Below are 21,013 nucleotides of genomic sequence, written 5' to 3'. Positions count from 1 at the left end.
GTTACTGGCCTCCCTCCCCCCTCTCTGCCTCTCCTCTCTCTCTCTTCCTACTGTACTCCAGTACAACTTAGCTCTGGGGTAGTATCAGATGCAGACGGGAAATTGGCAAGAGGCGGAACCCTGCCACCTGCTGCCAAGGAACAGTGTGGTCTTGCTGCAGGCTGCAGGGATGTTAGAGTTGCATTGATGTGCCTGATTCGGTATAGCCTCGGTAAGGCCATGGGGCTCTCAGGGGCTGGCCCGTCAAGCACAACACATAGCGAGCCACAATCAGCCGTCAGTCAGTCTCTCAAGTCAGTCTCTCAAGTCAGTCTCTCAAGTCAGTCGCTCTCATCAGTGATCACTCTCCTGCTAACAGTACAAGGCTACTTTGCAGTCAGGCAGACGCTGTTGCAAACCTGTCAGTGAGTGGCCTACCCGTCGGATTCCCCCCACCCCCCAACATAAACAAAGCGGATATTCCATTCCCAATCTGCCACTCTCCACCGAACCTAGGTACCTAGGTACACAACACAGGACCGTGTACTAGCAGCCCGTTTCCCCTCCAGCTCTTTTCTCCCCCCCGAAGTCCCCCAGGTGGCCCTGTCTGGCGGTGCCTGCTAATGCAGGTCTACTGGCCTAGTAGAGCACCCGCCCCACCCAGCACATGTCGTGCGTGTTGCCCTTTCCGGCAAGCCATATCAGCTGTCCCGCCGGTCTATTGGTCCATCTGAGTCCTGAACCGCTGCAGGTGCTAGTAGTAAAAGCGTCGGATGCCACATCCACACCCGCACCCACTCCCCACCGGAAAAGCCTCCAGGGGTTGGTTCTCTTCTTGCTACACAGTAACTCTACGCCAGTGGCCAGGCATCTGAAAATGGCCATAGCCCACGGACGTTTCCCTTTCCTTGCTGGCAGGCTGGCCACATTTGCTGCAGGATCCCTCTCCGGTCACGTTGCCGTGACCGAGTCAACAGCCCCCAGCTGGTCGGCGGTCAGAGTTGTTGGAGGCGAGGGGATGCAAGGCAGAGAGGCGATGGGCACCCTGGCCTCCATCTCGGTCAAGGACCGTTCCAAGATCAAGGTGCCATAGTAGCAGTTGACGAGGTGTGCAGGCTGGGCTGGCTGGGAGGCTGGCAGGCTGGCAGGTGAGTGGTGCAAAGTGGCGAGTAACCGTCAAATCAACTTGAGCTTGTTTGAGATCAGCAAGGACCATTGAAACCGAAATTTCGTCCAGAATGCTGTTAGGAGCTGCCAGGCCTGCCAGGACCCTGCCCGCTCTTGTTTTACAGTTTGGTGATCGCCAGGGATGCGCCGATAAAATCGGACCTGCGAACAGGGCCTGCATTGAGTTGAAGTCTGCAGTGCTGCTCACACACCAACGTCCTGCCTTGCCATCCAACTCCTCTGACAGACATTGCACGCGTGGTCAGTGTGCTGTGTTTGGACATCTCGATACGATGCGAGCGAATACGGCAGGTAGGCCTACTTCGGATTCTGGTCCTTTTTACCTCTTTTGTTGATATCTGCGTTTCTCAAAACGCCTGACGGAGGATGCGGTCGGTCCACAATAGAGAGTTAAATTGAAAGACATGATGAAATTATCGACGGTCTGGTGGTCATGTCAGGCGAGCCGAGATGGCAATTTGCTGCTCCTTGACGACCACGACCACCGCGGAATCGGAGTCACACCAGTGCCAGGTTTGTTATTGTTGAGATTGATGGCCACGGTGCATCGGGGCCGCATCAGAACCTGTCGCCATCGTGGACCATGCTCGTATCATGGCGCCGTGGTATCGGCGTGGGTGGCTTGGAGGTGGACTTTGAGGTGGAGGCCATCTTTTCTGCCACGACTAGTCCCGCGTTGGGATTTTCAGTGCATCAGAAAGCCACAATTTTCTGGAAGCGACTTGCCCAAGCGAACCTACGGAGTACATACCACCTGGGCGGGACAGACATGCCCCGCTCTTGTCGTCCTCTCGTTTCCCCCTCCAAGCTGAAACTGCAAACCAGCATTTTGCTCCCCTGCGTTATCTGTGTGCAGTAGGGTGTCCTATGTAGAGTCAGTCCCCTCCCAGATTGCAAGGCAAGATCCAAATCCCAGATCCTAGATCCGACATCCTCAGTGGCAGTTTCCTAGGGCAAAGGGAAACTGTGGACTGTGGTAGGCGCTCCTGCCGCCCCCACTTGGTTCCCTTTTTCGTCCACTCGAGCCGCCATCATTGGCTGAGGTCTGTGGGGTGTTCTAGACCCTCGGACCATGTTCGCCTACCCTAGGTACTCCCCGCCATCACACGGACAGAAACGTCAAGAGAACAATGAACCAGTTTCCTCTCTAACCCACAACTTCCAAGGCCCTTTTGGAATTGATGATCTAGACCACTGGTTCCTCCAGACTAGTGCCAATCAACAAGGACAGGATTCGGGCCTTCAGATGCAACTTCCCGCCTGGAAAAGACACGCTATACATGCAAGCTTCCAGGAGCCACGTGGGCCAGGGAGGGTTGGGGGCGAAGGGAAGGGAGGGACCGATGGCCTAGGTGGCCCAGAGGCGGCCTAGAGGCGCATGCAACCCCGCGGTCGGGACCACACTCAGGCTGTCAGGCCACTCAGGCCACTCCGGTGAGCCTGCCTATCCTACCCGCGGCCCACGTCCCCGACCAGCTGGGCTCGCCGGCCGAACGGCTGAGGATCATTAGGTGCACACACCGCACAGAACAGCGTACTGACGCCGGAATCAGACCTGGGGCCCGGAAGCTAACGTCAATAGACCGTTGTCTCTTTGCCACAGTGTGACCTCTGCCGCCCTTGTCCCCTGACCCTGACCGGTCCGAATCGAGCCTCACGCCGTCTCCTGCAGACAACCTTGGCAGCCTGCCAGCCTGCAGCAGCAGTTGCGCTCGAGGAACTTGGTTCTACCTGGGGCTGCTGGGGACACTGCGGGTCACTGTGTAGCACGAGTATTGCTGCTGTCGTATACGGAGTACTGCTGAAGATCGCTTGCCGGCTGGCATCATCGCAACCATGCCGGATTCGACACCCGCCCTTGCCAATTACGCTCGACTCTCGCCGTTTGCTCGGAAACCATCAATGCGACTCTGAGCAAGACTGCATTGGGAGCACAACGCCTTGGCTATTGGGAAAACGTCAGCACAGCTTGCCATGGCATGGTTTACGATGGCGCCCCCGAAAATGCAAGTCGGTGCGATCAGGGAGCCTGATGCGGCATTTTGGTACTGTGGTTCAACCTCCAATGCTCAAGGAGGCAAAAAGGAAGCGTCGCCAAGCTCGCAAGGGTGCGCCGGCCGGGAATCCTCGCCGTAGCCGAGGACGAGCAAGCAGCAATCCTCAGTTCTCTACTTGTGGTCTACCCCCTCACGTGCTCCATTCCTAGAATCTGTTTGTCATTGCTGCGCGGCGGTCAAGTGGCTGAGCCCCTTGGGAGACCCCAGCTTCTCGAATGAGGACTGTGCGTTGCAAAAACACCCCGCGCTCGATATGGAGACGGCCAGGGCACGCTGCGGGACACGGAGAGTGGTCTGGCGGAAAAGCGAAGCTCTGGACGTCGAGTGCACAGCGGCTGCCGTCTCCCGGTACCCAATGCGCCGAGACGGGTGCTGGACGGAACGGCGCTTGATTCAGGCTCGGCATAGCATGTCACCTACACAGTGTATGCACAGCGCCGGTCTGGCGCTCTATCTTTTTTATTGTTATTATATCCCATGGTTGAAGGACTCACCAACAGGAGAGGAGACCCGCGGCGGCGATCAGCATATCTGAGGGAGATGCCGCGGGACAGAGTACTGAGAACGTGCATTGTCGCCGGCGGGATGGGCTACGGTGCCTGGCAGCCTGGGTGTCACCGTATGGCAGGCGGGCGCCGCACAGAGCAAGGGGGCCATAACCTCGGACGGGAGATGGTTGATTTCGCCCAATAATTAATGGCCGCGGGCGTGGCAGGCGGCTGCTCTTGACCATTCCGTAACGAGTCGGCACTCCCACTCGGCATAATCGTTTCGTGTCTTGGTGGACTTCCCAACCGGGATTCATGCGCTGATCCCCGAGACCGCCAATGGCGGCGACGTCATTGGGGAACATCCGTCTGTCCAAGTCCGGAGTCACTGGCCCAGGTTAGGAACTATGTGTGCATGATGCGATGGCGACTTTGTGGTGATCGACGTTATGCGCGTCTTCTGTCTTCCAGCTGTGTTGTAATCACGAGGACTGCCGTGTCGCGATAACGGCTTGTCAGTGGACCCTTTAAGAGCATGTCGATCGTGCACAGAGCATTATGACGTAAAGAATAGTTATGAACATTGGCAAACAAAAGGAAAAGAAACTCTAAGAGCAGAGTGTTTTGAGGCGCACCCCACGCCACTCTCATCGAGCAGGTGCTGTCAACGGGCAGAAGGGCCTTAAACCCCTTTAATGCTAATAGGGAGACAGTCACTGGCAGTTGACCAGACGACTTCTGTGCCGATCTGACTATTCTGTTAAGAAAAGGATATCTAGATGCCGTGACTGTCGGACTGGTGAATTTGGTGCAATTTAGTCCTGGGTAGGACTTGTTATGCTGAGTCCAGGCGCTGTGGCGGATATGAGCGCACGTGGTCAATGACAGCGTACATAAAGAATGGAAGGCCGTAGCAGCCTCGCCCAGTGATCATGGTGCAATTGATCTGCAGTCGCCATATGGCGAAGGGTCAACTGTTCGTGGGACGGGGGTCGCCATGGGGTTGCACTTGACTGTGTTTCGTCTTCCATGATCAAGACTGGGTTGTCTACCACGATGGCATCGTGGTGAGGCTCTGCTTGGATGCTCCTCGCATGATCTGGATCTGATGTTGGTCCCATGCCTTGTTGCAAGGCCTTCTATTCACTGGCAATCACAGGTAGTCAACAAATTCGCGTAAATGTCCTTCGTTGCAGGCTCAGAGCATTACTTCAATTGATACCCGGAAAGCTCATAATCCTTCCGAAAAGTTTCCTCTGGCCAGCGCCTCTGTGATCGTCTCTGGGTGCGCGGTTTGTCCAGACCGTATTATGGTCTTCTTGTTGCCCACTTGAGGGCCAGATATGACCACTCGATTCTGTCCCTGGCAGACGCGGTCGTGTAGGTGACACTGTGGGAGCCAAGGGAGAGATTCTTGCCCACAAATATGGCACAGATCTCTGGCGGACCCCATTGACCACCAGTGTCGGCTCATGTGCGCGATGACGAGTGCGCGGCGCGCGCGGGCTCGTTCGTGATATCGACACAGGACAACCCCTTATCTCTTTCCTGGACCCAATTCGGCTGCTTGCCTCTCCGGCCATCCCTCACGTGCTCCAGCTGAATGAAGCAGCTGAATGCAGACCGCCCTTTCCCAGAGATCGTCTGGGGCTTCCGTGTAATACGACCAAGCATTATCTCGCCGTGACCACTAAGCTGCTCTTGCTCAGCCAGCTGCGGCAGGATCATTCGTCCAAGTGGCGAGCTGTCCAGAACGCCGGTCCGCAAGATTACCAACAGCCTCGTGCCGGGCGATGTTGTAAGATCTCACACCTTGTTCATGTCCTCGTGGCGTGGCGGCGATACCTCTCATCATCAGCATCATCTCCACACTCCCGCCCTCCTCATAACATGGTCGAACTCGGACCTCTTGACGCCCTTGCCTACACCCGCCCCGCCGTTCGCCTCAAGGATCATGTCCCGCAGCAGCGCGTCGTCGACCTCCTCCTTGAGCACGGCGGCGACCCTCTTCAGGTGCGCGACGGTGATGACGCCGCCATCGGCCGCGGTCTCGGGGTCGCCGCCCGTGAACAGCGCGAACGCCTCGTCGACCTCGCGGGCGTGTGCGTCGGACGTCTGGTCGCGCGAGTGGAGTTTCAGGGCGCAGATGGCCACGAACGAGGAGTAGTTCGCGTAGCCCTCGTCCTCCGGGTCGAGGACCTCGGTGAAATCGGCTAGCTCGTCTTTGTCCTTTGGCGGGATATCGAGGGCGCTGGTCGGACGAGAATATGTCAGCCAAAAATTGGGTCTTGCTTGGGAGTGGGCCATGCCGGCTGGAGAGGACTTGCGCTGGGGCCGTGGACGGGCGGATGAAGGGGTGTTCGGACAGCGAAGGGGAAGAAACCACAACCAAGCTTACATCATGGCCCGTCGGACGTCGTCAATGGGGATGACGCCCTCCTTCTCGCCGTCCATGGGCTCCGCGAACAGCGAGAAGGCCTCCTTGATCTCAGCCTCCTCCTGCGCCGTGATGTCGTGCTCCTTGGCGAGCTTGGACTGCCTCGCAGCCTTGCCCGATGCGCCTGACTCGGCCGCTCCCCCGGACTTCCGTTTCGGAGGCTGTTTGTCATGGGTGTCAGATAAATTGCCAGAGACATCGGCGGCAGTGTTCCAGGCGGGAGTTCCTGGGACTTACCATGGTGGGCTTCGCGAGGCGCGTTGGCGCGTGTCGATGTCGCGAGGTTGCTGAAATGTGATCTACTGGAATGGATGCCTTTTGGATGATGTCAAGGTGGGGGTCCATGAGCCAGGACAGGCGGCAGGAACGGCCCACCTGATGCGCCTGCCAGCTGGGTGCGGCTGTTCTTAGCGCTGCCGGGCCGCTGGGAAAGCTACAGCCTACAGCAGTACTCCGTAGCTTAAAATTTCTTCCTACAAAACTCCTTCTCAATCTTCTTTCCAACGCGTCAACTGACCTCCGTCCCAACATCCCCGGCACATTGGGAACAACGACTCGAGATGTGCGATGCACAAGGGCCTCCCATACCACGATAGCCACGATGCGGGTTTCGTGTCATCTGTCGTCATGCTTCAATCCGGCAGTCGAACGGACGACGTGAAAGTCGGCAATGGTCGAAGCCAAGCATTCGACTATCAGACTGTGCCATCAACAATTGTGGCATCTACCGTCCCCGAACATGCCTGAGGCCGTCCTTGTCCTATCGCCGGAGAGAATTGGAGGGTTTGGCAGTCGAGTGCATTTCATTCTGGCCGAGGATTGCAACGATGCTCAAGCGACGTCGTCGACCTGTGGTCCTCTTACGGTGCCGATCGCATTCACAGCCGTCCGATGAACTGCCTTGGGAGGTGGTGAGGTGAGAATATGCTGGCCCGAGTCGAGTACCGGACCACTCTTGTCATTTCCCCGTGAACATACATCGCTTCTTCAATAGCTAGAGCTTTCCGTCTCCAATCATTATAACTCCAGGGCGGCAAAGTGTGGACACTGAAGCAAGATCAAACTCTTCCATCACTCGGTCGATGTTGCCCATTCTCAACCCAGAGATTGGCGACTGCTTTGACATGGGAACACCCCTCAACACCAGCTAGATATCAGATAGCATGCAAATCATGAAAAATCCATTTCTTGCCGCTCCGCTGCTCTTGAATACTTTTGTGTGATTACATGGTGCGTGCTCGCTCGCTCGCTAATAATCAGAGCCTTGTGCTGCTCGGCTCTCTGCCATGGCTTCTTAGCCAGGCCTCGGGCGTTGACTCGCTCCCGGCTCAGACTTACTTGAAGTTGTTCTTGCCCTCACGCAGTGCTGCCATAACCTCAACCGGATCCGTCTTGCCGGTGGCCTTTTGTATTTCGGGATCCTGACTCCAATTAGCAACGATAAAGACTGACGAACGGGGTCCATAACTTACGCTTGTCCTCATGAATGGGTTGTGTTGCTGTAGAACAAGAGATAGTTAATGAGATGTTGACACCTCCCGCGGGCCGGCCACCAAGCACATACCTTCTCATCCCCAATCGTGAACTTGCCCTGGGTCTCCTGGTTCGCCTCGGCAAAAGCCTGCAGCTTCTTGATGGCCTCGTTCTGCAGGACCGACACGGCGAACTTGACGTTGCTCTTGGTGTACTCGTGGCCCGGGAAGACCTTGGTGTCGTCGGGGAGCGAGGCGAGGGTCTTGTTGAGCGCCGTGTTCATCTCCTCGGCGTTGCCCTCGAAGAACCTGCCACAGCCGGCGTGGAACAGCGTGTCGCCCGTGAACACGACCCGCTCCTTGTCGCCGTCCTCCATGAACCAGCAGATGCTGTCCTGCGTGTGGCACGGCGTGTACAGGCCCTTGACCGCGATGCTTCCGATCGTCCAGCTCTCGCCGTCGGCGGGGGTCTTGGTCACGCCCTCGGCGCCCTTGCCGGCGATGATGGGCAGGTCTGGCAGGCCCAGCTCCTCGCGCAGCTTCTTGTTGCCGCCTGCGTGGTCCCAGTGGCTTGGTCGGCGGTGTTAGCGGGCTGGACTCTCGTGTTCAGCATGGATAGGAGCGGCTCACTGGTGTGTGTTCACTATTGCCTTGAGGTTGATCTCCCCGCTATCTATCGCCTTTCTCAGGACGGGAGCGACCCTAACGCTCAAATGTGAGAAGACATGGTGAAGGCCGAGGTCATCCGGGACACTCACTCGGGAGGGTTGGCGGGGTCGATGATGACGGCATCTTTGGTCTTGTCGTCGGTGACCAGGTAGGCGTAGTTGTCGCTACTGCCCACCCCTTTCAGACTGCCTGTCAGCGACCAGACAACGGCCCATAGTAGAGGTGAGGGACGTACACATGGGAATCGACTGGACATGCATGGCGCGGATTGGTGTGAACTAAGACGTCGACGGGCTGTCAGTCAGGCTGGATGCCCCTGGTAGAAAAGGCGCAATCCGCAGGCGGGGGCGGCTTACGGCTCTTGTGAGAGGACCAAGATTCTTGTTCAATGGAACAACAGTTTTGCGAAAGATTGCGGGATGCATCACTCGTATGGCGGCACTGGATCCCAAAAATGCATGAAACTTCTCCTCTTTGTGAGGACATGCATCTACAGCTGGATTACCAATTCCAATCGGAATGACGTTATTGGATGCCATCCCGGCCGAGTCTGCTTCGGACCTTGCCCACTAACTCCGCCTGCAGATTGTATGTACATAACACAAGGCTGGCACTCGGACAGCGATGAGGCATAGAGTGGTCTTCCTCATGGGTAGATAGCTCGTCTTCAGGCACTCGGGCACACAAGGTGCTATCTTACGGCAACCGAATTCGGGGAATTATATCCCGGCATCCTCCTTTGACACGAAGAGTATGAAGTGATCATTGAATTAAGACCTTGAAACCCCAAGTCTTCAAGAATCCCTCGGTCCATAATCCAAGTAGGGTGGCCACCAGAGTTCACAAGATCCCTATCGGCCTCGGCGTCCACGGTCCTTTCCACCTCTTCCAGCCCGGGGCCTCGTCCTCATCGTCGGCCCCATCCCGTTTCCTCTTGCCAGGTTCGATCCCGCCCGCCTCGCCCTCGGCCTCCTCTCTGGCCTGACGCAGCACTTGCCTCATCTCTTCAATATCGTAAGCCGTCTCGCTGTCCTCGCCCTGCTGTGCATCGCCACCCCTAGCCCGGAGAAGTATCTCCCTGGAGAGCTTCACCGACCGTGACAATATGCCCGCGTCCCTCGCGGTCTGTCCTATCTCCTCGAGCGCCCTCAATATGAGCACGTCGTCCCACTGGCCCAACTGCCTCGTCAAGGCTTGCTTCGCCGCATCACTGCCCACCTCCCCCTCCTGCCTCTGCAGATATCCCATCAGCGCGGCGCGGCACATGCGCCCCTTTATCGTAGACGTAACAGCAGCAGCAGGCACAGCGACCACAGGCTGCCTCTTCTTCCCCGGATTCTCATCGGACGCACCACCATCACCACCAGCAGCAGCAGCCGTCCCCCGTGAGGGCCCCTCCGCGTCGTCCACATCCGGCAGGTTCCTCCAGTAATACTCCCAGATCCAGACGAGCGCCCTGCCCGCGGCAGGCCTCAGCTGCGCCAGCCCGGGCATGGGCTCGTGCGTGCCCTGGTGCCGCAGCTCGACGAAGCCCGCGGGGAGCCCCACCGTCTTGGCCACCCCGTACATGCTCAGCTTGCGCGCCCTGTCCTGGTGGCCGTCCAGCAGGCCCGTCACGAACCGCGTGAAGGCCGTGAGGTACGCCGCGCGCACGCCATACTCGCTTATGGCCGCATCTCCTGTGCCTGCTGCGTCGTCGCCGTCGCCGTCGCCGCCTCTGTCACTGGAGGCCGTGTGCCGCCGGTCCAGCAGTACCGCTGACAGGAGCATCGCCGTCGACTCCACCACGTGCGGGCAGTTGCCGCGGTGCACCCACATGAACACGCGCGCGATCGCCTTGCGCATGTTCTGCACCTCGGCCGGGGTCCATTTGTGGTGTGGCGTGGGCGGCGGCGGCGGCGTGGCTGGACATGACTTTGAGGATGATGTTGGATAGAGCTGGTTGCGGACTTTGAGCAGCTCGGCGCGGTTGCGCCAGGGCGTGAAGACGAACTGGACCATCCCTGAATGAAGGAAGACTGATTTAAGCCCTGGACAGAAAGTCGTTCATCTGGTGTTCCAAGCCTTTCCCTATCAAGCTTGCAGTCGTTGATGAGCGGGCTGATGGTGTGATTCTGGCGCTCTTAGGTTGGTTTTCCAGCTGGGCTCTGTGGCTGAAAGTCTACAGTGAAATTCTCACTTCACACCCGTCGGCCAGAAACGGCGTCTCAACAACACATGTCCGATGCCTCATCCACGTTGGCAATTTACTCTTTGATGAGTCAAAATTGACCCCAAATCTTCGCGGCAATATTACAAGTCCGATTTTTTTTAATGCGCTGAGCTGCAGCATGCGAACAGTAAATTTTTATACGCCGCACACACACACAACTTCCTAGTTGCCATCTCCAGTATTGCATTGTCTATTCGTGGTATTTTCTCTACCTGATTCTACACCATTTTTGGGAGGGTATTTTGAGATTGGGGTGATGATTTCATCCCCGGATAGACGTTCCGGTCGAGTCGACACGGCGACCTGGATCCAGAACTTACTGGATGGTCTTCTCCTCCATGTTGATGCCGTACTTGTTCTTGAGCTCGTTCAGGATGGGCTCGCAGACGCTCCACTTCATAGGAGCGACGACACCCTTCTCAGTGATGGTGCCGTCCAGGACCTGCTTGACGGCAACGGCGCAGGGCACACCGACCAGCTTCGCCATGGCGGAGTAGCCCTTGGGGTCGCCGTACTCGACCAGGGTCGAGGTGCGCGTCTCCTTGCGGCCGTCGGCGTGCTCGATGCCGAACTTGTGCTGCAGCAGGACCATGTCGCGCTCGTCGCCCTCGTACTGCATCTTCTTCTCGAGCGTCGCGCACAGCGTGTCGAGCGGGTTGCCGCGGGGCGTGATCTCCTCGTCCGAGAAGATGCCGACCCACGCCAGACCGGACAGGATGCGGCTCTCCTCCTCGGGCGAGTTGAAGGTCGCCTTGGACAGGATCGCCTTCTTGAGGTCCTCCTCGCTGGAGGAGGCGGCGCCCACGATGGCCTTGGTGGCCTCCCTCCAGGTGGTCGGCTTGGACAGGATGTCGACGGGGGTCTCGGTCAGGAAGCCGATCTGCACCAGCGTGCGGATGAACTCCGGGAAGCCCTGGTAGCGGAGGGTGCCACGGATGATGGTCTGGGCCTCGGGTATGCTGTAGCGCTCGTTGTAGGGGGTCGAGTCACGGTTGGGGTAGGCGACGAAGGCGTAGCCTGGGTAGATGAAGTAGGGCTTCGCCGCGCCCATGAGCTCCTTGCCCGCGATCTCGACCTCCTTGCCGTCCTGCCAGTACTTGGCGGTGTTGCCAAGGGCCAGCAGCACACCTCGCGACGACCAGCTGAACTTATAGCCCAGAGGGTTGTCGGACGCCTCAGGGGCGGGGAGGCCACCACAGTATGACAGGAAGGAGGTGATCTTGCCTCCGGCCTGGTGGACCTCCTCGATGGTCTTGACGGCCCACAGGTGGTCGACTATGCCGTGTCAGCTATCCGAGCGTCGCAAACTATATTCCCACATGCGACGGTCTGAACGCCACGTATCCTGCCCATCATGAACCTGGGGTAGCAGGTATTGTTGGGCGGCTTCACGTGATATCGGGGTGCTGCTTACTACCGGGGTCGAGGCCGATCTCGTTCATGACTGTGATGCCGGCCTCCTTGGCGGCGCCGTCCAGCTCCAGCATTGCCGGGCTGACGTAGCTGGTGGTGACGACATGCTTCTTCTGGCGGATGGCGGACTGGATGACCTTGGCGTGGAAGGTGTATGGGATCAGGGAGATGACAAGGTCGTGCTGGGCGACGGCAGCGTCGAGGGCCTGTGCGTCGTTGACATCGAGGGCCTGAGGCTGTGCGTTCTTGACGCCAGCGGACAGCTGCTGGGCGGTCTGGATGGTCCTGCAGGCTGTTGTGAGGCGGCGAGGCCGGCCAGGTTAGCCTTGGGTGGCGCAAAGGAAGGGAGGAGGGAAGTCAAGTCAGACGCAGACAACTGGAGCCTGCCACGGGGCGTTTGGGGGAGTGCGGCAACCCCAGGGGGGTGGTTGGGACGATGGCCCAGGTGACCGGATGGGGCTGCGCAGTAGGAGACGGGGTTTTGACACGAAGACTTGACGTACCGACTGTAACCTGAACGCCGGATTCACTGAGGATGTCTAGAGTCGGCTTTGTGACGAAGCCGGCGCCAAGCATGAGCACCTTGCTGTGGGAGGTAGGCCATGGGTTAGCCGACTGCCCCGCCTCATCCTCAAAGCATGGCACAACAACACAGCATCATTCTCACATCCATGATTAGTGAGTGAGAGTGAGTGAGCGAGTGATGGGTGGCTGGCTGCTTGCGTGCTCCTTGCGACACACGAGATCACACGTACTGTTGGGAAGCCATCGTTGCTGGAGGGTTTTCGTCCGAGAGGGTGGAACAGGTTACGGGGGATGGCGGGGGAGGATCTGGCTCTGGACAAGAGATCGTGTTTGTTGTCGTCACACCAGGTTGATTGATTGACTGACTGATTGATTGACTGGCGGGTGAGGTGAGCGACCGGCACTTTGTTGACCGCCACTGTACTGTAATGCCGTATACCACGCGAGAGGAAAACTTTGAGGTGGCTCTTTTCGCTGTGACGCCAACCCCACGATGCCGATAACGGCGGGCTTGCCTCAGCTTGCATCTTGCATCACCCATTGGCGACCCCTCATTGGGGCCGCCGTCGTTTGTCGCTTGGGTACGTACCGGCGGCACTGGCGTCGAGGCGCGGAGGTACGGAGGTACCGCCGCTCACCCAGTCATCATCTGCCCACTGGCAGACTGGCAGGCTGGCTCACTGACCCGAGCCGAGCCAGCCTACCGACCCCAGTCCACATTCATGCTTGCTTGCATCAGAGGCGTGGGCGGCCCAAAGATACGTATTGATACGTATCTTTGCCGCGCAAGGACCACCTGGCCACCGAACTGGAAACGACCTCAACCTCCACCTGCTAGCGGGAGCGACGTCAAGAGAAAATTTTCGAACCGAGCCCGATGGGGTCGCTCTCAGGTACTCGTACACGCTTGAGCCGCCGGCGGGAGACTTCCGCACTACCGCCTTCCCCCTCTTGGCGCGGGCTCGCCCTCCCTCCCCGTCTGTGTTCTTTCCATCCTTGCCCATCCATGCCCATAGAAAAGGCAGATCCCCACCTCCACCTCCATCGGCCACGCCACACCATGCCAGCGGGGCCCAGGGCCCCGGCCTTGAGGCATAGTACCGCGTACACGTACCAGCCCATAGCGGCGCGGACCCAAGAAAGCATGCGGAGTGCTACCTGCCTGCCAGCCTGCCAGCCTGCCCGCCCCGGCCTGGCCTGGCCCTGCAGAGCACCACATCGCCAGCCAGCCAGCTGAACAAGCACGCTGGCTCCTGGGCCGCCCAAGAACCCACCCACCCCGACACACATGGAAAAACCGGGGCGCACAGTTACACACCCGCGCACAACCCACCCGTGCAACACCAAACATGACCATCCCTGACCCAGCGCCTGGCCGGGCAGAGGGGGCAGAGGGGCAGGGGAAGGTCGGTCGGTCGCTCGAACGGCAACCTTCTTTCTCCTTCCTAGCCCCACACCCTACCTCGCATCGCAAGGTCGGTTGCTCATCAGTTTGTTATTGAGCGGCTCTTTTCTGGGTGGGGTTACTATTCTGCCCGTACCCTGTAGCGTCAGAAGCCGTGTCCTCGACAGGGAGGTACGTACCCTACACGGCCTTGCCATATCCCACACCCCGCCCGCACACGCCCCTCCCCACACACACCCCCTCGCACGCCCCCTTCCCTTGCCCTCTTGCATCTGCATGCATGCATGCATGGCATGGTAAGGGGAGGCCCCGTCCGTGATCAACAAGAGGGAACGGGGAGCAGGAGGGAGGGGGGGGGAAACAAAAAAAAAACGAAAGAAGAAACCCACCACATCCAATTCCTGCCAATCAGCACTCGCACCACTCACTCCGCCGCCCATATCCCACACCCCTGTCGCCGTATCAAGCAACGTCCATTCTCTGCATTTCTGCCTGTGTCAGTGTGATGTTGAGGGTGAGGCAAAGAAGAGGGAAAAAACAGATCCTGAGAAAGTTTCGACCGGGTTCTGGGATTCCTGCCTCGCTTGCTTGGGCCACAATACAGGGGTCAAGACACAGAGAGACAGTCGTCAATCGTCAACCATCGCTTCTGTTTTGTTCTCTCACTCTCCCACCTCGACGACTCTGTGACATCAAGATTACCACCCACCCTGCCCCCCGCGGTGCGCTGGTCTTTGGTCGACCGGGCGGGCGTGACTCGGGACACTGCACTTGCACCGCCCGGAACGGCACTGTCTTGCCGGTAACCCGTCTGGGCCAGACGTGTCTCTAATACGGCTTGCAGTCACGGTAGCTTTGTTGGATTCTCACAATGCAGAGCTTGTCACGATTCATTGCCGTTGGTGTGTCATAGTGCCGTGGCAGAGCCAGCAACAGTAGGTAGTGATTTTGGGGTTTTGTTTTACATTGATGTGCCTTCTGTAGCATCAGGCCAGAAAGGCTGGTCTCTTCGTCTTTCGACTCGTACACTGATTTGCTTCCTTCCCACCGCTGCGTCCCCTGCCTTGTCCCTCGTAACCAGGTCTGGTCTTCATCCAAATCGCAGTAGTGTATCTTACAAAATCAGCAGTGATGCTGCTTTGGTCTCTATCGTAAAACCTGGGGTATCAAATGTGTTCCTCTGTAAAACCCGTAGCCCATTTGTCCCTTGCTAAGAACAAAAGGCTGCCGCAAAGTGAACTCCGTTGGCTTTCCCAGGATAAAAAAACAAAACGAAAAATTTAACTCCGTAAGATGCTCATCATAATCGTGTCATGCGTCGTGCTTGTGAGGTTTGTTTATTCCTCGTCGGCTGTTTCGGCCTCGCCCTCGCCGTCCTCATCTTCGTCATCGTCATCGCTGACTGGTGGCTCCCAGGCGTCTTCCAGCTTGAGGCCTTTTCCGGTTGGCTGGTAGTCGAAAGATGCACCCAGGAGACCGCCCTCGCTGTTGAATGGCAGCTTCTCGGGCGGGTCGTAGAGCCCCAAGCCAATTAGAATATCTCCCTCTTCCTCCTCGTCGTTCTCGTCCAGACCTTGGAACGAGGTGGACTCGTCGTTCTGAAGAACCGGCTCCGGCTGCTGGGACTTGGGCGGGTCCTCTGGAGTAGGGGGGGCCTGAGGTGCCAGGCTTGCCCAGTTTGCTGGGGAGTGCGACGTCGCCACATAGCTAGGCAGAGGAGGCGCACATGATGGTCCAGGGGTGAAGGAGTACTGGGCCTGACCAAGAGTTGATTCCGGGATGGTGGCCGCCTCTGAGGCAGAGACATCCCAGCTGGGTGATGAGTAGGTCTGGGGCATATCGTAGGTCGAGTACGGGAGATTCAAGGGGGAGAAGGCCGACGCCGGCGAGCTGTATGCCGAATAGGCGGCGGGTGTGGGTGGGAACTGGACGGGAGCAGGTGCAGGTGCAGGCGCGGCGGTATAGCAATCCACGTCGCAGTAGGATGGGAAGGGGTACTGAGCCGGTTGTGTTGATACTGGCGTCATGTATTGTTGAGTCTGCGGCATGGTTGATGGGTGCCAGCTGACTGGGCGGGGAGCCTTCTTGACAGGTTCATAGTAGGAGTTGCCGCAATGTTCAGGGCCAGGAGTGGGCAGGTATGGCTGCTCAATCACTTGCTGTGCTCGTTGGATGAAGGCCGGGTCGTTCATCATCGTCCGCCGCCGCTGCTGCACGAGCGAGTTGCGAGGGCTGTTGCTGGCGCTGGACGGTTTGGCGACTCTCATTGCGGTTCCGGTGTGAGCACCGTTCGACCCCCTTGAGTATCTTCTGTTGGCCGATGCTGCCATCTGCCTGGAGAGGTCCTCGAGGAAGGCGTCGTGGGTGTACTGTGCGGGAAAGGACGGCACGCCAGACAGGCTGGCTCCGACAAAAGAGTGCATCATGTTGTTGACAGTGTTGTGTGTGTTGGCGGGTTTGTAGTTGTTGGGTGGTGTGTTGACGAGAGAGACGGGTTGAAGTGCATGGAGTGCCGTAGCCTATTAGTATATATCATCGTGGTGGCTGTCAAGGCAGATCGAGGTCTCTGACTGCTTATTATGGAATGGGCCAGCCATAAAGGAGAGCGCGAGCGTTGAGACAGGGACAGGGAAGCAAAGGGGCCATGTGGAATGGTTCGAAGGATACATCGAGGCTAGTTTGGGCAGGAGTGACATTGCCGTATTGGCACGGAGAACAAAAGTAGTGAGATGTGGACGGGGCCATTTGGCATGTGGATGTCTAGGTGGGAGGTATCATGGGGTCAAGGGTGGATGCGTCGGTTCGGGTCAAAGAGAGCTTGCATGCTGTGAAGGATTGGCCGCCTGCGTCATATCGAACTTGCAGGGATGATTGTGTTATGCTGCTTGTGTCCTAGCAGGACTGGGGACGGTAGGGCGACTGCCACATTCGGTACAAGCCCGATGGAAGCAGGAGGGAACAAGCGGGCAGGGCGGGCAAGCAGTAGCCCTGTCAAGCGTGGTTGAGGTGAAGCGGGCCAAGCTGAGGTGAACGATGTACTCCGTACCATAGCACACCCCGTATCATTGTACCTGTGCATCGGACAAAGCCTTTAGGTTTGGCCTGTGTGTGTGCTGCGGAACCGAAGCGTGAAGGCTGCTTGAGAGCTCGGCTGGGGCTGGTTCAAAGCTGCGTACGCAAGCAGGAGACATGACGGGAGTATGTACAGAGGTACACTGGGATACCTGCGAGGCATCTCAGCCGCCGCCCGCGTTGGTTGCAGAGAGCCGGCTGTCCGTGCAGCGAGCGTACATGGCAGCTCACAAGCCGCGGTACGAAACAGGATACATCTAGGTCGGTGTAAGACAAGTCGCGAGGGGGTCAAGCACGACGCGAGATTGCCTGAGCCAAAGGGCGGTAGGGTACTCTGCAGCATGAGCAGGTCGCCGTATCCCTGAGGCTCGCGATGTGCATAGGTACCGGTATTTGGTGGGTTGGAGGAGCGACCCCGGTCGACGGTTGGATCTGGGAATGTTTTGATTGGGACCGGCCCCTGGGGATAGAGGAAACGCACATGTAGCGTGGTATGGGCCACAGGCTAGCCAAACCAAGGGCTGCCGGGGCCAGGCCTGGCGCCCCGTCTGTTCGGCACCGTCAATTTGGCAGCGGCCGTGTGAGGTGTGTCTGTTTGTGGGGCTCAGTCAGGCGGGCATGGGGGGGGGCACACACGGAGGTACGAGGCAAGGACGGTGCTGGGCCGGGATGTCTAAGGACCAAGGCGAAGAATGAAGTAAGTCCCTGGGCCTGAGAGCGTTCTCGCGGCGGCTTGGAGTCCGTCCTGAGGTGGCCCCGTATCAGAACTCGAGACCGGCCCTGAGGGAAGGTAGCCTTTGCCCAATAGTGACACCGCCCTGCGAGCAAGGACAGGTGCGCCAGGCTGCAGAACTCCACAAGACTTTTGAGCGCAGTGATCCATCCAAAAACGGCTGCATGCAAGGATGCTGGCATGTGGGATGGCGGACAAGGGGTGAAGACCCAGACAGCCAGAAGCCCTTGCCCAGGCCCCAGGGGGGTTGCATCTGGGTCGGATGGAGTTGAGATGCAGATGCAGATGGGAACATGACAGTGGGGACTGGGACCTCGGGAATGGGGACGATGGGCTCGTAGGGGGGGGGCGTGCATGAGGAAGACATCCGGGGGGGAGGGGTGTGTGCTTGCAACCTGACACCACAAAGTCAGCGCGCCAGGGCAAAGTCAGGCAAAGACATGGAAATGAAACCCGTGCCAACTGGCCGCCCCGGCGTGAGACTTGTCAACGAACAGGGGGTCGGTGCAGTCATGGCGCCGTAGTATGGGTTTGCTCCTGGCGAATTCGGTACTTTGCAAGGTTGGACGGAAGATCCCTTCGATCGTGGAAAAAGATCACCGGTTTCTGTTTTTACCACGTCAATGGTCGAGATGACTGGGGGCCCCGGGCCCCGGGCCAAACCAGCCTTGCGCCCTGGCGCCCAAACCCAGACCGACATCAACAACAACAACGCCATCATGATACTCTCCAGGAACAAAACTGTGGGCCACTGCACTGCACCACACTGCACCCGCACCGCAACAGGCCGCAAGCCCGTGAGCCCGCCAGCCCGCCTTCGCCTGCGAGCTGAGCCCGTGAGGCAGACCGCCTGGCGCCGTGATCGAGCCAGGTCGAGGGCCGGTCGTATTGTTGCCTGCGACGGGTGGCTCGTGTCTTTTTCGTTTGCGAGGTGTGTGCGTGTGTTTCTCGGGAGTCGGGAATGGCATAGCACAAAACGACACATCACCAGAGAGGGTGCAATGTTGTCTAGGTGATGTCTGAGAGCACAATGGCGGCGCACCCTTGGAATATGCAACCTAAGCAAGTGCTGGTCGCAGGCTGGCGCCGTCGATGGGCGCTGGTGGCCGGGGTGATGATGACGGGCCGAGGGTCAGTCAGAGATGCAGGCCAGGAGAATCTCCTGGGCCCGCCTGCAACCATGCACTGGTGCGCTGCTCGGTGTGTACAAAAGTACCTCCGTACCCCCTTTACTAGGCGGTAGCTTCGCGGGGCCCTGCGACGTCGTAAGTTACGGGGCACGCCCCCCCTCCTCTCAGCCATGCTTGGGTGGCAACCTCAGCAGGCTCGACTCTGTAGGATCGATGGGACCGGGCCAAAATGATGCTGGCTGCAGGCGCTGTGCCGCTGCGGTGTCAGAATGTGTGGGCTCGCTCTGCAGTCCTGGAGGAGCTGGCACGACGCACATCCTCGGAGCACCTGACGCCCCAAGGCCTGACACACCACTACTGTGTAAGCGAGACGAATCTCCTCCGCCGGTAGGGGGACCACTTGTTAGTGGCGGGGCGGCACCTTGGTTCGGACTCAGTTGCCCACGCCTGCATGCGTCCATGATTGTCGCTCGTGTCCCTGGCCACAATTTATTACGCGTCGTGGGCAGGGCAGCCCAGGCCGCCTTTGCCGAGCTTAGTCTTTCCTGTGTCGTGCGGCGGCCGCATGATGGAATGAATGGTTACTGCGCAGAGGGGCCTTCCAGAGTGGTGATGAGCTGGCTGGCTTGCTGGCTTGCTGGCTGGCTGGCCTCCCCCCGGTGCCATCTTGCTAGCCTGACTGCCTGACAGGTCAGTTCTCCATCCTGCGCGCCCCGTCCAGAACGGAGACGAGAGCAGTTGCACCACAGTAAGGCGTGCGTAGTGCGTCGTGCGTCGTGCGTCGTGCGTCGCGCTGGTCGTCTGTCTGGTCTACACATAGTCAAGCAGGCGTCTACTAGCAGACACGCCGCCTTCTAGACACGGAAGGCTGATTGTCTGCCAAAGGCTTGCGTCGGGAAGCAGTGGCTCATCGATCTACTTCCCTGCGCCGGTGCGTACTAGACCACAGCACAGGGAAGTAGATCGAACTGCAAGTGCGACCTGGGGGGGCAGGCGGGCAGACGGGCAGACGGGCTCGTGATACTTTTCGCCTCGCATCCGCCGCCCGATCGCAGGCCACGGGTGGTCAGGGCTGGACTGGGATGGCTCAAGTACGACGCTGAGGGTGCTTTTTTTCTCTCAACTCCCTCAGGTTTGAAGGTCTCGCTCGGCCTGGGGTGGTTGGAAGGAGGAGGCTGGCAGGGCTGGCGGGCTGGCTTCACAGACCCGTCTCATTTTAGGGGCGGGCGCGAATTGTTTCTCTTAGAGTTTCGCCATCACACAAGAAAAGAACGCGCAGTGTGATCACCAGCGACAGGATTGTTGGGCTCGGCGGCCGAGTGCTGCCGGGTCCAACAAGGGCAGTCTGGCATCTGGCTGACTGGCAGGACTGGCCGGGCTAGCGGGCTTTTCTTGGTGCGGATGCGGTGACGGAGGAAGAGAGGATCGTGCTGTGGGTGTGTTGGGTGGTGGTGGTTTGGTCGCGGAGGGCAGGGTGTAGGGTGCGGTGCTGATCAGTCCGTGTTGCATGCCAATCAAGGCAGGTAGGCCCGAAAGATGAGTCGACCAGGTTGAGCTCGCAGGCTCGATCACCACGGCAGCTGCACGGGTCAAGTCAGGCTGGCTGGCAGGCTGGCAGGTTGGCAGGCTCCATCACACGCGCCCGCCCTGGCCGCAGCATCAGCAAGGAGCAGCAATTCCGCCTGCGGTGCTGGGGCAGGTGCAGGGCACAAGGGCGCAGGGCAGGGCAGGGCAGTGGGCAGGCGGGCAGGTGTGAACCGTGTACCGTGTGTGGGATGCAGGAAGGGAGGGGCGTGTAAGGGCGTTTCGCTGGCTTGGGGTTGGTGCTTTTGGCTGCTACCCGAGGCGGAAATGGAATGGGCCTGCACCTAAAAATGAAGTTCCAGGCGAGTGCCCGCCCTCATCGTTAGCGCTGCGAGGACTTGGCCGTGGCCGCCTTGCCCCTGCCAGCCCTCCTCAGGCCCAGCCCAGGAAGCCTGCCCCAGGAAGCCCACCCTGGTGAGGGGAGCTGGGGCCAGCCATAACCCGAGGCGTGCGCGCGCACCTCCGAGTAATAACAGACTGCAGGCACCCACCTGCCTCTGCAGGTCCTGATCATGTACCGTGCCGCAGGCACCTGGTCAGGCTGGCCCGCCAGGGAGCAGCCGACACAGGCAGTACATTCCGGGGATACATGCGATGGTACACACGCCCAGACACCGCGGTAGCGACTGGCTGGCCTAGTGGCATCCCT

At 58.9% G+C, this 21,013-nt stretch overlaps 5 protein-coding genes across 5 annotated transcripts; all 5 read right to left on the bottom strand.

The window, feature by feature from the left end:
• Nucleotides 1-4,341: 4,341 nt before the first annotated feature.
• KVR01_010239 (uncharacterized protein) lies at nt 4,342-6,494 on the bottom strand (the record flags this gene model as incomplete). Its single annotated transcript, XM_044790432.1, has 3 exons — nt 4,342-5,963; nt 6,111-6,310; nt 6,387-6,494. The coding sequence occupies 3 exons, from the start codon at nt 6,492-6,494 to the stop codon at nt 5,573-5,575; spliced, it is 699 nt and encodes a 232-aa protein (XP_044640398.1). The 3' UTR covers nt 4,342-5,572.
• A 148-nt stretch (nt 6,495-6,642) lies between these two features.
• KVR01_010333 (hydroxyacylglutathione hydrolase GLO2) lies at nt 6,643-8,762 on the bottom strand. The gene is made up of 8 exons (XM_044789590.1): nt 8,647-8,762; nt 8,526-8,568; nt 8,380-8,467; nt 8,252-8,323; nt 7,714-8,191; nt 7,622-7,648; nt 7,488-7,570; nt 6,643-7,430 (listed from the first exon to the last, which is right to left on the bottom strand). The coding sequence occupies exons 1-8, from the start codon at nt 8,713-8,715 to the stop codon at nt 7,406-7,408; spliced, it is 885 nt and encodes a 294-aa protein (XP_044640492.1). The 5' UTR covers nt 8,716-8,762; the 3' UTR covers nt 6,643-7,405.
• A 368-nt stretch (nt 8,763-9,130) lies between these two features.
• On the bottom strand, nt 9,131-10,291 carry KVR01_010431 (rRNA-processing protein LAS1; the record flags this gene model as incomplete). The annotated part of the gene is made up of 1 exon (XM_044790854.1): nt 9,131-10,291. The coding sequence occupies one exon, from the start codon at nt 10,289-10,291 to the stop codon at nt 9,131-9,133; it is 1,161 nt and encodes a 386-aa protein (XP_044640590.1).
• A 527-nt stretch (nt 10,292-10,818) lies between these two features.
• KVR01_010417 (saccharopine dehydrogenase (NADP+, L-glutamate-forming)) lies at nt 10,819-12,684 on the bottom strand (the record flags this gene model as incomplete). Its single annotated transcript, XM_044787011.1, has 4 exons — nt 10,819-11,777; nt 11,917-12,207; nt 12,419-12,501; nt 12,671-12,684. The coding sequence occupies 4 exons, from the start codon at nt 12,682-12,684 to the stop codon at nt 10,819-10,821; spliced, it is 1,347 nt and encodes a 448-aa protein (XP_044640576.1).
• A 2,014-nt stretch (nt 12,685-14,698) lies between these two features.
• KVR01_010459 (uncharacterized protein) lies at nt 14,699-20,590 on the bottom strand. Its single transcript, XM_044786416.1, has 2 exons — nt 19,202-20,590; nt 14,699-19,123 (listed from the first exon to the last, which is right to left on the bottom strand). The coding sequence occupies exon 2, from the start codon at nt 16,269-16,271 to the stop codon at nt 15,183-15,185; it is 1,089 nt and encodes a 362-aa protein (XP_044640618.1). The 5' UTR covers nt 16,272-19,123; nt 19,202-20,590; the 3' UTR covers nt 14,699-15,182.
• Between the last annotated feature and the right edge of the window lie 423 nt (nt 20,591-21,013).

Source organism: Diaporthe batatas, assembly GCF_019321695.1.
Source record: "Diaporthe batatas strain CRI 302-4 chromosome Unknown Contig00013, whole genome shotgun sequence".
NCBI lineage: Eukaryota > Fungi > Ascomycota > Sordariomycetes > Diaporthales > Diaporthaceae > Diaporthe > Diaporthe batatas.
Note: the sequence above shows the minus strand (reverse complement) of the source record. Positions and strands in the feature narration are given on the sequence as shown.

Excerpts from the sequence above, each read along its gene's own strand:
- KVR01_010333 (XM_044789590.1), bottom strand. The coding sequence starts at position 8,715 with ATGCATCCCGCAATCTTTCGCAAAACTGTTGTTCCATTGAACAAGAAT. Across the intron at positions 8,468-8,525 it reads TGTCCAGTCGATTCCCATGT|GGGTGGGCAGTAGCGACAAC; the intron begins GTACGTCCCTCA and ends GCAGTCTGAAAG. Across the intron at positions 7,649-7,713 it reads TCACGATTGGGGATGAGAAG|CAACACAACCCATTCATGAG; the intron begins GTATGTGCTTGG and ends CTTGTTCTACAG.
- KVR01_010459 (XM_044786416.1), bottom strand. The coding sequence starts at position 16,271 with ATGATGCACTCTTTTGTCGGAGCCAGCCTGTCTGGCGTGCCGTCCTTT.